A 16,981-nucleotide genomic window follows, 5' to 3' on the forward strand; every position below is an offset into this window, starting at 1 on the left:
TGGAATGTTCCTTTTTAGCATACACTTAGTACAGGTTTAAAATGGTCAAAAAATAAACAATGCTACCTCGCAATCGCTCTGATGACAAGGTGGGAGAGTCCTTCATGAGAGGTCTGCCTGCCTGTGCCTTGGTGGAGTACGTCGCCTCTGTGGAGTCCAAAGAACCTAGGAATACAAACCCAGTAACAGACATTCAAGTTACACATACACTTTTAAAATTACACTGACAACGTAAATACAGTGCATTCCTGCATAGTCACGATTCAGCATTCACAACCCCACAAATTCACAAATTTTTGACACCGTTGATCAATCTAATCTTTTATATCGTTTGGAAGACTGAGGGTGTCAGGCGGACAGCCCTTGAGTGGTTTAGGTCTTATCTGTCTGGAAGATTCCTTACGGCGGGGAATTGGGGACTACAGTTCGTCCGCCGAACTCGACAGTGGAGTCCTCCAGGGATCAAATCTCGGGTCCAACCTTTTAGCTCTGTACCTTGTCCCACTCAGTGTGATATTCAGAAAGCATGCCATCTCTTAGCATTTTTATCCAGACGACTGCCCAATAATACCTGCCACTCGCATAAAAAAAAAAAACACGCCCCAGACACCCCTTATCGAGTGCTTAAGTGATGTCAAGGCCTGGTTGGCTCAAAACTTTTTATGAGTGGAGGATTGAGGTCATCTTGTTAAATCACAACGGCCCCTGTTTGACATGGGCCCACTCGAGAACCATGTGCGTCCCACAGCCACCAGTCTCGGCGTCATGATAGACAGTGATTTTACGTTTGATAAACAAATTAACGCCGTTGCAAAAGCATTTATCATCTCTGGATTTTATCCAAAATTAAATCATTTTCATTTTTTCAACATTTAGAACAAGTCATGCACTTCATTACTTTGTCATGTCAAGACTACTGTGATAGACTTCACACTGGAATAAGTCACAGTGCGCTTTCTCACTTACGGTTAGTCCAGAACTAAAAAAACAAACAAAAAAAGGGAGCACATTACCCCAATTTTCACCTCCCTGAACCGGCTGCCTATTAGAAGTAATTTCAATATTTTATTGGGGTTTTTTAAAGGCGTTGAATGGACTGGCCTCACAATGACATCTTGGACCTCATCCAAATTTACACTCCAGCTCGCTCATTGAGGTCAGAGGGCCAGCTCCAACCAGCGGTGCCTAAGATGAGACTTAAACCAGGGGAGACCAGGTCTTGACCTGTTGAACGCTCTGCCCCCTCATGTAAAAACAGCCCCCACAGTTGAATGCTTAAAAAAACAAAAAAAAAAACGCTTTTACCGCAGCGTGAGTTGAGTGGTCTTCTGTGTCTTTTATTGTTTTCTTTTCTTTTATTTTTATTTGGTTTGACTTATTTTAAAGTTTTATCTATTGTATTATTTACTGTTTTAAATGTTTGATTAGTAGTTTTTATTGTATTACCTTGTGCTTTACTTTTCATTATTTATGGTTTTACAACTTTGTGCAGTACTATGGAAATTGTGTTTATAAAATGTGCTATATAAATGAAGTGGATTGGATTTTTGGTCAAAAAATACCTTTTAATTTTTTTACCTCCAAAAATAAGCTAAACAGAAAACACCTCATTCACCTTAAGTCTGTAATAATTTATGCGTGAAAATACTGGTAACATATACAGCTTATCCATACAATGGTGTGAAAAAGTGTTTGCCCTCTTCCAGACTTCTTTTTTTGTTGTTGTTTGTCACACTTAATTTCAGATCATCAAACAAATTTAAATATTAGTCAATACCAACACAAGTGAAGACAAAATGCAGTTTTTTAATGTTTTAGCGTGTATACCTGCGCCCAATAATACGGTGTGCCTTTTGTTAAATACAGAAATAGCACCTGTAACTGAGACTGCGCCTTTTAATACGGTGCGCCTTATGGTCGTGAAAATGCGGTAGGTGATAAAAGATACTGTACACAGACATGTTGACATACCTGCTGCCAGGTTGAAAGTCCTCCCTTTAACGGACGTTTGAACAGGAGAAAACCAGTTTAGCACGGAGCCAACCAAAGGTAGCTGTCTCAGCATACCCTAAAAAAAGACAATGAAATTCAATTATAGTGGAAAAGTAGACAAAGAGTAAACAATAACGAATTACAACACATCACCTGTCATCATCATAAAGTTAATCAACAACAACAACAAAAAAAGTGTCTGAAGCAGAGAAGCAAGCTGAAAGGTACAAACGTCTGCATCAGTCAGCATCTGACAAAGCGCAATGTTGACATCGACAAAGCACGCAAAGAAGGGGAAATTCAAGGCAAATGTCGCTTCTACATCAAAAATCTACATCAAGCAGGACCGGAAGAAGCAAAGTACTTGTCCAAGACATCAAGGAAATAAAACACAACCCACCAGTGGTGTGTGATTAAGTGTGCAGACAACTTTAGTGAGCAGTTTTGCTCAGATCAGTGCTGTTGTCTCAGTCCGATTGGCTAAAAAAAAACAGCCCTATTGCTAATAATGTGTACGTGACAAGAGCCAGCACTCCTGAGGTCAGATTATATTGATATAGCAACAAAGAGAAGCTGAAATCTGATTGGACAAAAAAATCAAACATACATACACACATACACTACTGGAAGCAGTGCAGCCAAAAACATGCTACTAAATGAAAATAACTGAGTGTTTGGAATAAATGAATACTAGGCCTTTCACGAGAACAACTGTTCTACAAATGATTGTCGATAATTGATATGATTGACAACATTTTTTGAGACCACTTTTTCATTAATTATATGGCAAAATAATGACAGTACATCGTATCAAAAGCAACTAACTCATTTCTGAAGAGTATTTAACATTGTAATTGGAACGTCATGGGCTTTTAAATAAATTAAACAAACAACACAATTTCATCAAAAAAAGACAAAAAAACCCCTCAATGAAAATAAAATGGACTCTCAGTCTCTTTTAGCAAAAATTGTACTTAAATAAAAGTCACAATAACACAAAACAATGCAAAACAGATCCTGTCTCTGTTAAGAAAAAAAACCCCACCCCAATAAAAACCACACATACACCCACACGCGCGCGCACACACACACACAGACACACACAGTTATGTGGTTCATTGTTAAACGACTGCAGAAGGTCTTATTTGAGCTGGACCACATATCTGTAGTGGCGGAGTAAAATGCAATGTTCGCGATGTCCTTCAACACATCTTCTTTCTACAGCTCAGGAATTGCTGTTTGTGACATGGACATGTATACGTTCTCCCAGGCAATTCCTACTGTTTTTCAAACATTTCCCAAAATGTTGTCTTTTCTTTTTTGCAATGTAGCGAGTGACACTGTGAGCATGCACCATTTTGCCTCCCGTTTTCCATGAGCTCAACTCAAAGTGTAAAACTTTTTCTATGTACACAAAAGGCCTAGCGCTCTCAAATATTGTCACAAATCTGTCTAAATCTGTGTTAGTGAGCATTCATCCTTCATGATTCACAATCTATCCACCTCACAGCTGTGGCATATCAACATGCTGATGACACAGCATGATTATTTCACAGGTGTGCCTTAGGTTGGCCACAATAAAAGGCCACTACAAAATTAGAAGCTTATCTGGTGTTACCACCACTTGCCTCAAATACACCGTATACACAGATCCAGAGCATCCCAAACATGCTTGCTATCTTCAAAATGCCATCAATAGAACACACCTGTGTTTGTTGTTAAACTGCACATTTTGGAGTGGCCTTTTATTGTGGTCAATCGAAGGCACACTGCAAAAATAATGCTGTCTCATCAGCATCTTGATATGCCCCACCTATGACATGGATAGATTATGAATGCGAATGCTTACTAACACAGATTTGTGTATAATATTTGAGATATGCAGGCTTTTGTGTTTTAGGTCTTTGAGTTCAGCTCATGAAAAATGACAGCAAAAACAAAAGTGTTGCGATTATATTTTTGTTGTGTAGTTTATATAACTGTGATGTGATAATGCTGGTATTAAGAGGTGGACTGTGACAATGAAATTCAATAGGTCACCTCTAAAGGCCCAGTGCACACAAAAAATACCTGATGTGAGAATGTACGCCATCATTACGGCAACTTTGTAGCCGGTGTACACACTTGTTGGAGACATGGCAAAAAGGCAACACACATGTTTAGTGGTGAAATATTTGAGAAATTTCCAAGCAATGAAGCCAATAAAGCCAATCATTGCTTAATCGTCACACAGTTCTCGACTTAAAAACGTGTCCGAAGCGTTGCTATTTTAAATGTTTATTAATCAAATCCAATATCCTATTTTCCTGTTATTATCCTGACTAAAATGCGGTGCTTGGAATTTCATCATTTCATTTGAACACCATGAAAATATTATGTATTTGAAAATCAATAACCATAATAAACATTAATTACATAATTATACGTGTTTTAAGTTTACAAGATGAGCCAAAATGCATGTTCTCAGCGCGCTGTTGCTCTTTCTTCTTTGGACAACTTATCAAAAAATAAGCCAGTTTTTCGTCATGTACGTCATTAATACCAACATTTATATGCGTTATCGCAGCAATCAATTTGTGTAGATAGTGTCAGAGCGGTGTGTTTACTTACTCTTATTGGCTTCCTTTTTTACATTGCTCATGAGTTTGCTCATTAGTTTTGTGTTTGATACACTATAACAACAACAACAAAAAAATCCTAATAACAGTATTCCTAACATTTCCATAGTGTTAAGTCAGCATACTGTTAAATATTTAAAAAATATCTGTCTGGAAATACAGCAATCAATCTGTGACGTACAGTAACTTCATATTTTGACTTGTCTTTGCATGAAGTACTTTAATGTACTGTGTGTACTGTAATGTAACGTAGGCTAGGCAAGGAGGACTGCTGCCTCTTTGCATATACCTTCAAATGAAAGCTTGTACTGGGTGGAGCATGAGGTTGACAGGCGGATCTGCGCAGCGTCTGCAGTAATGTCGCTGTACCAGACAGTCATGGTGAAGAGAGAGCTGAGCCAGAAGGGAAAGCTCTCAATTTACTGGTTGATCTACGTTCCCACCCTCACCTATGGTCATAAGCATTGGGTCCTGACCGAAAGAACGAGATTGGCTGAAATGAGTTTCCTCCGTAGGGTGGCTGGACTCGCCCTAAGAGATAGGGTTAGGAGCTTGGTCATCCAAGAAGGGCTGAGAGTAGAGCCACTGCTCCTTCACATCGAGAGGAGCCAGTTGAGGTGGCTTGGGCATCTAGTCCAGATGCCTCACTGGTGAGGTGTTCCGAGCATGCCCAGCCGTCCGTGACCTCGGACACGCTGGAAGGATTGTGTCTCACAGCTGGCCTGGGAACGCCTTGGTGTCCTTCCGGTGGAACTGGAGGACGTGTCAGGGGATCGGGAAGTCCTTCCACGGCCAAGTTCCACATACGCCGAAGACAGCGGAAGTGCTGTCACTCAATCATCATTGTTTTATTCGTTATGCCACTGCTGTGCCCTCCAAATAATATACTTTTTCAGTATTTCCACCTACAGTTAAATGAAATTCCACTTATTTGTCCTCGTGTCCTTCCTAGCAGCTGTGGTTCAGGATGACAGCAGCCAGGGTAACAATGCGATTAAGTCTTTAAATATCAACGTCACATTCACGTCTCTTTGCATTGACCTTCTATAGTGAAGTGGAGGCGTGGTAAGGGCGTGGCGTGAGGTGGAGTGAGGCCCATAGCTACAACCGCCACTGCTTGTAGTCAGTAAGGTCTGTTGTTAAATAAGGTTAAACAACATGAAAAAAGGCTACGCATTTCTTATGGCACAAATCAAAAAGCTCAGTCTTACTGGTCCGCACACAAACACTGAGTTTTGCGTCATGTACAGTTATGCAAATGACTTATAATAATAGTAATAGTAATAACGATTTTTGTGCATCGTCCCTTGTTTTCCTTGTTGCATAAGTTACACACTTAGGGGTATAACCTCTCAGTAACCACAGCTGTGATGGGGGAAAAAAACATGGTGTATTTAGAATCAGTGACTAATATGTACCTTGAAACAGGTGTAACATCTCAGACACCAAATTCTAACAATTTCTGATTGGGAAGTTAGTTTAAAAATGTGATTTAAACACGCACCTCTTCCATGAGTTTCTCCTCATTGGCTTTAAGCAGCTCCTGTTCTGCCTCCTGGATGCCCTTCCTCACCACCTCTGTCATGTTCTCCAGCAGCTACAGTACATTGAAAATGAAATGTTAAAATCGCTAACAGTAAATTACTATATTACGCTGTATCATTGTTAACATACTTTCCAACATTTTTAATGATACATTTGACAAGGAACTTGTGGTATTTATTAGGTATCACAGAGTAACAGCCTTATCTGAAAACATACAGTTTGCTTTTAAATGGATGGATGGATGTTCAGGTACTGCCTTTACATTGTTCATTGGTCATCAGCTATACTGTAGAAATAGCATGGATTAAAAAAGGAAGGGAACACCGATTACCCGTCCATTCTCTTCAATGTCCTGGCCCAGTGTAACAATTGTATCCACCAGCTCTGAAACATCAATGTCTTCAGCTACCATGCCGACAAATATACACCCCTCTTTCCCTTCTCTGTCCGACTCAGGGTCTAAGCGAAAAAAATGAAATGAAGGAAACATAAAAAAAATTCAGCTTTTTAAGCTTTTTTTCATTTTAACGTTGACTCTTAAACATGAAGGCATACAAACCAGTGTAGAACATGATATCAGTGTCCAAATCTTGTAGCTTCTTCCGCAGTTCGGAGTTAATTTTTTTCATTTCCTTCATTTTCCTGGTATCATCGATTCCCACAGCCTGTGGTTCATACCTGAATATAGACAGATTTGTCATAGTGTCAAGCTGCATTATTGAAAACAGAATGAAACAGCTGGGTGTCGTCATGAAAACAAAACATTCTGGTACAATAAAGTTGAACTCAAATACTTTGCTTAGCAAGAAAAGAAATAATGCAAACTAGTCAAATCCCAAAGGGCAGTGTGTCCATGGGAAACGATCAGCGATTACAATGAGGAAAAATTGGCTGAATGCAGTGATATGACATTTGGCATACTCCAGCATCTTGGATTAACAACAATGATAATCATGTTTTAAAATGATTGCTGGAATACGGTGGACAGCAGGGGAAAATACATGGCAACGCTCCTAACAAAAATGAGACAGAAATATCACAAAACAAACTGAACAGGAAAATGCTGCAAATCCAAAACGCTACAATCATATAAACGCTGAAAACGTTTACACCCCCCACAAAATAACCCAACAAAACACCCACAGTGTCCGGTGAAAAAAATATAGCTATCTCACAAATAATGAACTATCTACATTTTTAATGAAACTGTGTCTGTCATAGAGTTTGGTAAAGTGGCTTACGTTCTCATATCAGTGCTAAATTTGCAATACAGTGGAACCTCTGTTAGTGTACACCACAGTTTGTCGTTTTTTAAATTTACGTCAAAAATGTATGGCAAAGTTTTGACTGAGGTTTGCCAACATTTTCTGGATAGCGTACAATATGGCGAGCGTCTTGCCGTGTTGTTAATACTCTGAGTCAAACTGTTTGTCAGCAGCCTATTAGCTTGCTAATACAACGAACCAGGAAGCTGAAGTCAGCTCTGTCGCCCGTCTATCATGTTATCAGTGGCTGACTCTGTAGTTCTTTGCTAACTAACAGTTATGCCACAAGTCTCAAAAATGTTAACACAAAACACACTTTATAGTTGTACAATTATAGCTTAACATGCAGAAACTATTCTAAATGCATATAAATGACCAATGAAAGGGATGAACATTTAATGTTACTACTACACTGACACCACCTTCGTGTTCGAGTTTTTTCTTGAATTCAGTAGTGTTTCTCACTTTCTTTATCAAATGCTGCCACTTGCAACTTTCTCTGGCTCCATTGTGGGTTATTTTAAAAGAAAAGCTGAGAAACACTATTGAATTCAACAAAAAACAAAAGTAGTGTGTCTGTGGTGATCTTGGTGCCACATCGTGCCCTTGTAAAAGAATCACGTCTTCAGTGACGGTAGAAGCAACCTTAAATGCTCAATTATCCTTTTCAGTCATCATTCATAAGTATTTCAAATTATCTGCATGTAAAACTGTATAAAAAATGTGTTGTGTGTTAACATTTTTGTTCATTCAATAGATTTACATTCTTTCTTATGGAAAAAAAAAACTGATTTGAAGTCAAATCTTTTGGAATGTATTACTGACTACGTTTACATGCAGTCAATAATCGGGTTAAGGTCAATATTCTGGTTTCTGAAACATTCGGAATAACCCGTTTACATTCGTGATGTGAAAAAAAAAAACCAAAACCCCCGCAGGGACAATGTTTCGACACACAGTAAACATCAAGACGCAAAGAACGTCATTTCCGCTTCCTCTTCCTGTATCCAAAATACAACAACACCAGCACATCGGATAATGAACGCCTTTGTTTGCGTTTTGGTGCTGGTACTGACCCACCACCACCAGTAATTGACACTATTCTGTCTCACTTTCTTCATGAATGGAAGGCAAGAACGTGAATAAATAGGAAATGGAGCCGGAGCTGTGCCATCCACATCCATGCTATACAGTATGTCCCCACAGCCCCCTGGACACGTTTGAAGATGCGTTCTTACGAACCCTGCTTTGCGTAACTGCTTTCCCACCTTCTGATAGATTTCGCTATTGCGGTACTTTCTACCGCCAATAAAACACATAATGTTCCTGTCTTTCACCACACTAACGAGGTGGCTTGTTTCCCCCTCGCTCCAAAAGTGTGGGGTTTTGCGTGTCGTCATGTTTAAAAGTAGTTCCTGCCAAAGACACAAGATTCCTTTCTAATAGAACATGCGCAGAACACAAATTACTGTTCCTTTTGATCGGGATATCCTGATAGGCGTATACATGACCCAATTTTCGAGTTAGAAAAGGAGTAACCCAGGGGTAATATTCGGGTTTTTACAAGCCTTTTCAAAAGGGTTGCTGGTGTTTACATGGCCGTGCGCAACCGGGTTGTTGCTAATATTCTGGTTATGATAGGGTTATTTGACTGCATGCAAACGTTGCCATTGAGTATGTTTACATGCATATAAACGTAAATGTAAACCCACGTACTCAATGACGCTAACCAAGGTTTGGTTAGGTTAGTAATCCATTACTGTTCTGTTTTATTGATCCTATTCTAGCTTCTGAATTATCATGTATCATCATCTTCAAATCGTAAATGAACTGCAAAGCAAACATGCTTTTTATCAGTTTTATCAGTCTGGACACCCCTGCAGCAGCAGCATTAATACCTACCGGATAGCTCCTAGGCCAGGCCAGCTAACTTCCTCTATGTATCTGAGGTAGGGTGAGTGCCGGTTGGTCTCCTCTTTAAAGTCTTGTCTGAAGCACATTGTGGAGGTCATCATAGGCACCAGCTCCGACAGCTTCTCTACCAGATCTTCAACATCCTTTTCTTGAGTCCCTAAAGCTTTTCCAGAGCACAAATTATAAAAGGACATCATCAGCACATTCATTTTAGATTCACAAATAAAAGAGGTACACGTGAATGAATAAAACTCAATTTTAAAAACAATGTAACATAGGTATAAAAAATAGTGTACAATAGATCCCCTCGTCGCAGGGGTTATATCCGAGACCACCAATGAATGGTGAAAAATACATTATAAATACTTGTACATTTTTAATAATACGATTTATAAATTATTACCAACTTATGGTGAATGAGATGTGTTTACCAGTGGCGGTTCTGGCTTGATTGACGCCCTGGGTGGAAAGATGCTATGCCCTTCCCCCACTCCTGTAATTTCCCTTTTTTCAACTTTGTAATTAACCAGGTGGACGATTGGTTTCATCACATCTGAGCAGCATGAGGGCACGAGTATCCCGCCTGTAGAGGGTGCCCATCTACCATGATAGGAAATGAGCGTTGACCTTTATTTGGGATTTTTTTTTCTTAGCCTTCCCTGTGCCCCAAAGACAATGGCAGCCCTGGGCAAAAATTGTATCTGGTGTTGTGCATTTGAGTTTGTCTGTTACCTGCAGCCGTCAGGAGGGGGCTGAAACGAACACAGGTGCCCTCGTCCTCAAGTTCCACAACATCGACTCCACTGGTGGGAACCATCTGGGCGAGCTGCTCACCAAGCTAGAGCCAGGAAACACACATGCAAGTATTAGATCGTAATAGGTGAAACAAGTCAGCAAAAGATGCGTTAGACATTTAAGGATGAAGTACTAAAAGGGTTTCAAGCTATTGTGTTTGCAGTACAGTAAAGAAAATGCCAAAATAATAAGACATCCAAAATATTCACGACACGTCATTTAGCCAGTAATTTCACAAAAATGTATTACTGCAAATTATTTACCCATCTATTGAAGGCATCAAGTAATTCCTTCTCCCCAGCACAGTAAGCCTCCGCTGACCCACCACTGGATGCTGAAAAATAAGACAAGAGGAAATCCAAATTATAAACAGTATCATAGTACAGTCACACCTTTTCTTACGCCCTACTTTTCATACAACAAAATTTAGAGTTTTTGTGCATCGGTTTTCAAAATATTACCATTGCACGTAACAAAAGTAATCAGTCTGCCAGCTTCGTCATCATTTTGAGGAATTTAGCGCCCAAACAAAGCATCTCGAAGGTTGGTGATTCGGTCACCGTACTTATTTGAAGTGACTATGACCATTGAATAACCTGACATGGGGAGAAAGTTGCGAGTGCCAGCACTTTGATAAAGAAGGTGAGAAACACAATTGAATTTGAAAAAACCCTAAAAAGTATCACTTGGTCGATCTGGATGTATGATAAGTCTGCATCAACAATACGCTCCATTCTGGCAAAGAAAGAAAATAATCAAGAAAGCTAATCTGGCAAAAGGGGTAAAGGTGTTAACAAAAAAAGATTCCAAACAAATTTGAGAAGTTGCTGGTGGTCTGGATCAATGAAAAACATTCTGCGAGAGACAATGTTGTTTTCTCCTCTTTCCTCCTTCCTCTTCCATGGTAAAAGTGATGTTCATTGATCCATTTAATTAACCATTTCTTTCTAATTGTTTTCTCTAAGTTAAACTATATTCTCTGTAAAATGCCTTTTTTGTTCATATTTTTCAGTGTTTGGAACAATTAATTGGATTTACATTATTTCATTTTGGGAAAAATTGCTTCGGTTTTTGTACATTTCGGTTTTTGACTAATGTCTGTGCTTAAAACAAATCACTCTAAAAACACAAACAATGTATACATATACAGTGCCACCACCCCAAACAAAGCCACAATAACCTTTACCACAAACTGCTGGTGTATCATGTTGACAGTCAAGTGACCTTAGCATTTCACCTGACTGATCTTGGTCCTACCAGTCCAGGGTGTACCCTGCCTCTCGCCCAAAGTCAGCTCGGATAGGCTCCAACATACCCCCACGACACTAATGAGGATAAGCGGCATAGAAAATGAATGGATGGATGACCTTGATCCTGGGTCCTAAAAAATATTACACTTACATTTCTGGCCAAGTCGTGTTAGGGCGTACTCACACTAGGCCATTCGTAACATGCTGGACTTGGGCTAGATTCCTCCTTCCTCTCCTGGCCTCTGCCTGCGTTTACACTGAACATTCGTGCTTCGGATAGTTTGCTTGTCCCATCACTACTATACGGTTATAATATATAAACAGGGGCAACTGTTACACCCACGGTGTAAGAATGAGAGGTTCCGCAGGTCCTTCATACCGACCGCTGTCAGGCTCTACAACACCTGCACCACCTGAACCATGTTGTAGTCACGATGCTTTACTTTACTTTACTGTTCTCTTTACTTGTCTTGCTTGCTTGCTGCTGTAACAAGTAAATTTCCCCGCTGTGGGATAAATAAAGTACATACAATACAATTATATCACTGTATTTTGAGTTGTTGTTTGCTGTGAAAGGTGGTGGCTGTCATGAATTACTTGCAAGAGGAGCGTATTGCATTAACTAAAAGTAGTAAATGTAGTTGCGGGTGAGCGAGTGTGTCGCGGTATTATGAAATGTGTCTCTTATCATTATGAATTTGCGAGGAGCGATTGCAATACAGTCATTCTATGACTATTTCGGCTACTTTGCACATATGTATGAGCATGCAATCATGCCCTGACCTACCGGCTCCGATCGTGCAAAAAAAGGAGGGAAAATGTGCCCAACTTGAGAACGGATCAGAAGCACTACCCAAGCATGCTGGACTTCAGAGGTGCTGGCCTAATCACGTTTGGGGACAAAATGAGGTCACCACCGGGATTTTGGATTTAACGAAGCAAATACAGAAGGTATGAGCTTCCCATTGGATAAATACTGCGTGGGCGTGGTGTTTCAAAGAGTAACTTGATGCAGTGAGTAGCTTTTCATTTGTTGAACAACCATTTCAAGAGACAAGTTTTCAGTCCCAGTCCCAGTCCCAGCAAATGCTTAGAGTGTGTGATCTTTTTTTTGGCAAGGCAGATTATACAGTGGTGTGAACAAGTGTTTGCCCCCTTGCTGATTTCTTATTTTTTTGCATGTTTGTCACACTTAAATGTTTCAGGTCATCAAACAAATATAAATATCAGTCAATGACAACACAACTGAACACAAAATGCAGTTTTTAAATGAAACTTTTTATTATTAAGGGAGAAAAAAAATCCAAACGTACATGGCCCTGTGTGAAAAAGTGATTACCCCCGAACCTAATAACTGGTTGGGCCACCCTTAGCAGCAACAACTGCAATCAACTGGCAATGAGTCTCACAGCGCTGTGGAGGAATTTTGGCCCACTCATCTTTGCACACTGGAGGGTTTTCAAGCATGAACTGCCTTTTTAAGGTCATGCCATAGCATCACAATTTTATTCAGGTCAGGACTTTGACTAGGACACTCCAAAGTCTTCATTTTGTTTTTCTATTTTGTTTTTCTTCAGGAGTTCAGAGGTGCACTTGCTGTTGCTGTTTTGGATCATTGTCCTGCTGCAGAACCCAAGTTGGTTTCGGCTCGAGGTCACGAACAGATGGCCGGACATCCTCTTTCTGGATTTTTTGGTAGACAGCAGAATTCATGGTTCCATTTATCACAGCAAGTCTTCCAGGTCCTGAAGCAGCACAAAAGCCCCAGATAATAAACACTACCACCACCATATTTTACTGTTGGTATGATGTTCTTTTTCTAAAATGCGGTGTTACTTTCACGCCAGATGTAATGGGACAAAAGTTCAACTTTTGTCTTGTCAGACCAGTATCAGTATTTTCCCAAAGGTCTGGGGATCATCAAGATGTTTTCTAGCAAAATTGAGACGAGCCTTAATGTTCTTTTTGTTCAGCAGTGGTTTTTGTCTTGGAACTCTGCCATGCAGGCCAGGGCATTTTTGCCCAGTGTCTTTCTTATGGTAGAGTCATGAACACTGACCTTAATTGAGGCACGTGAGGCCTGCAGTTCTTTGGATGATGTTGTGGGTTCTTTTGTGACCTCTTGAATGAGTCGTCGCTGTGCTCTTTGGGTAATTTTAGTTGGCCAGCCACTCCTGGGAAGGTCCACTACTGTTCCATGTTTTTGCCATTTTTGAATAATGGCTGTCACTGTGGTTCGCTGGAGTCCCAAAGCTTCAGAAATGTCTTTATATCGTTTTCCAAGCTGATAGATCTCAATTGATCTCAGTTATGTTTTAACTGGGTGGGGGGTTCAATAGCTTTTTTCACACAGGGCCATGTAGGTTTGGATTTGTTTCCCCTTAATAATAAAATGTTTAATTTCAAAACTGCATTTTGTGTTCAGTTGTGTTGTCATTGACTAATTTAATTTGTTTGATGATCTGAAACATGCAAGTGTGACAAACAAGCAAAAAAATCACAAATCAGGAAGGGAGCAAACACCTTTTCACACCACTGTAGTATGATCATCGACACCCTTACCTGCACTCATTTCTGAAAATTTGAGCAGCACCACGGAAGAGTTGAGTTCATCCTCCACCTGTTAAAGATGTATACATACAGATATTTATCAGAGATTTGATGGTCATTATGATACCATTTCAATGCTGAGAGATGCACAAACACACAGATAGGTATCAGAAATTTAATGGTCATTATGGTCCCATTTCAATGCTGAGAAAAGTATGGCATGCACCAAAATATCAGTTAAAGTGATGTGATGTAATCATGGAGATGTTTTTCTTGAAACACTAAAACCATATAGTTGTACGGCATTTCTTTGAATTCAAATATGTTTAATATGGAAGTGGTTTCCAAAGTGCTACTGTGCTCAATGGTAGGTAGTAGCCTAAAAATGCAGCAACTGTAGTTGGAAAGAAACGACAGGTTATGATGCACTCCCATAAATTATTAAAACTGTAGAAAAGAGAGGTATAATCAAGTGCTACGCAGAAGAAGGATGTGACATTTCTTCTTTTTAGTTAACTTTTTTCCCTTCATTATGCCTGTGAATGTTCTCATTCATCCAGGTCATTTTATTCTCAGGGGATTGAATCTCTGACATCTCTTCCAAGCAGACTCTTGTCATGGCAATGTGTCAAAGAAAAGGAAAGTAAAAAGTCAAGTGAAATTAAGACATTGTAAAATGCTTGTATGGAGAAATCAACATTGGCTGCATGTCAAGTGCTGAAAACTGGATCAGATGTTGCTTATTGGATAACATGGCTCTGGGCAAAATTAGGATAACTTATACCAACACTCTTAAATATTGAAACATGTATTTCTTGGAGGTATTCTTGGAGGTACAGCACGTTGTAGTTTCAGGATAAGCCAAAGCTTTTTACAATGTAGCCTCTGTGACTCATTCATGCAGTGATGGTGTATGCTGCAATGGAATAAGTTTTAAAGAATTTAGGGTTTGACATCTTTGACAGCATGGATCTGTCAATAGACATGCACCTTTTTAAAAATTTCATTATTACTGCAAATAACTAAATTGCATTAAATGTAAACGTAGGCAATAATATGCTTTAAAAAAATGTATAATATAAAAGCCATTCATTTCACACTGTTGACCAGTGTGTACTTCAAGAGATAAACTTTTATGTTTCGCAGGACAGGAGCGAGTGCTTCCTCTCCTGCGCCTTTATTTTGGCGAGCTGTACTTCCTGCGTGGTGGCGGAGACAGCCGCTTCACGCCTGGCGGCCGGACAGCTGCGGCCAATTCTCATTAGCGGCGGTTAAAAGGCCAGTGCCGTCGTATATGTGGCGCTGGTTCATTGCCATTGTCTGTGTTACCCATGCTCCTCGTCTTCTAGTCAGCGCTGTCACTTGAACGATTTACTTACCTGGACTACCTGCACTTTTTGTCAGAGCCTTTTCTCTGTCGCCTTTTGTTTGTTCCTGTTTTACACTATTATTTTTGCACTCCTTCGCCCTGTCTCTGCACACTGGGGGTCAAGCACTCAACAGCATCTACTCGTGCCTACCAATCGTGACACAAACAATGTTAACAAACTTTCTCCCTGGGGCTGCTGAAAAAAAAAAAAAACTTCTCAAGCCAGAGATAATAGTTTCATAGCTTCCACACTAATGTGCCAAACAACTTGTGTGTTTGTTGTGTGCGGAGAGAGGTTGTTTGTTTTGTTATATCATTTTGGATTAAAGTTGAAAGGAACTACATAACCTTGCACAGTGGTAAACACTACATTGTTGCTATCTCCGTCCAATTACTAGTGTAAGACTGGCTTTTCAGTGCTGAGTGTCACCAAAACAAAACAATGGATGGTAAAAACGGTCTTGCACGGTGTTTCAATTTGCTATTGTGCTCTTCCTTGTGTTATACATTAGTAAATGACAATAACGTTCAATTACTATGAGATCTGTCGCTCCTTCCACATGCCAAAGATGGTTGAGGACAACTGTTCTACAGGACTAACTATCGACACAAGTAGCCTAATTGTGCTGACATGCAACAGATTTTCAATTGAGGAAGTAATGAGATGTGACAGCATATGGCACATTCCTCAATTATTCATGATCCTTGAATTTCTTCCAAAGGCAACAAAACATGAGTGCAGAGAGGCATTCCCTGAAGTACCTCTTAGAACATGCCTGTGTTGACCACACCCTAAAAACAAGTAGGAGGAAGTGAACAGTCCATCAGCCAATGAAAACCCAAACACAGCTGAGCTGATGTGGGTGAGGGAAAATGGTTAAGAAATGAAAGAGATTGAAAAGGGCGAGAAAAGGGGCAAACGGCAAAGAGAAAGGTGAAGACAGGCAGGTCCCACCTACAATAGAGAGCATGAGAGAGCCCAGAACGTCTCGTAGAGATGCCCCAGAGATGGGCGGGATCGGCCACACCACTCCCTGCAACCAAGGCAACCCATACTCACTATTACAACTGCGGCAAGGTACACATGTTACCAACACTGTGCATCTTCATGGTGAATGCACAGTACAGAACCATGAGAAATCTGAAAATGATCCTTTTTACCAAGCTACTGTGAGCATGAGATAAACTGTTGCTTTCCCACGAAATTGTGATACCATTGTGCATCACTGCATCGAACTGTTTGAAATCTTCCCTTCTATTTACATGATAAATGCATCAATGACAGAGACAGATCTGAGGTATAATAAAGCATTTATTAGTTGTTAGTTACCAAACCATGGTTGGGCCAATTTCTGTCCAAAAGTCATGAATCAGTATTTTTGTCAAAAGTGGTGTGAGTTGATGCAATGTAATTTAATGGGTACAAAAAATATCACCACCACTTTATGTTGCAATTAGGAAGAATGTTTGAACGTTTTTTAGAGCGCGCTCTTATCCTATCCTAATTTGAAAACCAGTGAAATGTCAAGCACAGCCACAGGGCAATGGTTGTAAAATCTGGTAAACTGTGCTCGTCTTTCAACACAGATGCACTGCAAATATACAAACATGCACCAATATGAATTTAAAAGGAAAAAACTCTTTTAAAGCCCTCAATGCTTTGTGTCTAAGCAAGGCATTCAT

At 39.9% G+C, this 16,981-nt stretch overlaps 1 protein-coding gene across 4 annotated transcripts in view; it reads right to left on the reverse strand.

The window, feature by feature from the left end:
• Positions 1-16,981, reverse strand: part of pdxdc1 (pyridoxal-dependent decarboxylase domain containing 1) — a 53,406-nt gene that overhangs the window by 3,627 nt on the left and 32,798 nt on the right. For all 4 annotated transcript variants that reach the window (XM_054759080.1, XM_054759079.1, XM_054759078.1 and 1 more), the window contains 9 exons: positions 13,942-13,999; positions 10,393-10,463; positions 10,067-10,172; positions 9,323-9,497; positions 6,715-6,833; positions 6,487-6,614; positions 6,115-6,207; positions 1,972-2,068; positions 67-165 (listed from right to left, as the gene is read on the reverse strand). In XM_054759080.1, coding sequence (XP_054615055.1) covers positions 67-165; positions 1,972-2,068; positions 6,115-6,207; positions 6,487-6,614; positions 6,715-6,833; positions 9,323-9,497; positions 10,067-10,172; positions 10,393-10,463; positions 13,942-13,999 — 946 coding nt within the window. The remainder of the gene's footprint in view (positions 1-66; positions 166-1,971; positions 2,069-6,114; positions 6,208-6,486; positions 6,615-6,714; positions 6,834-9,322; positions 9,498-10,066; positions 10,173-10,392; positions 10,464-13,941; positions 14,000-16,981) is intronic.

This window comes from Dunckerocampus dactyliophorus, chromosome 18 (genome assembly GCF_027744805.1).
Source record: "Dunckerocampus dactyliophorus isolate RoL2022-P2 chromosome 18, RoL_Ddac_1.1, whole genome shotgun sequence".
Classification (NCBI taxonomy): Eukaryota; Metazoa; Chordata; class Actinopteri; order Syngnathiformes; family Syngnathidae; genus Dunckerocampus; species Dunckerocampus dactyliophorus.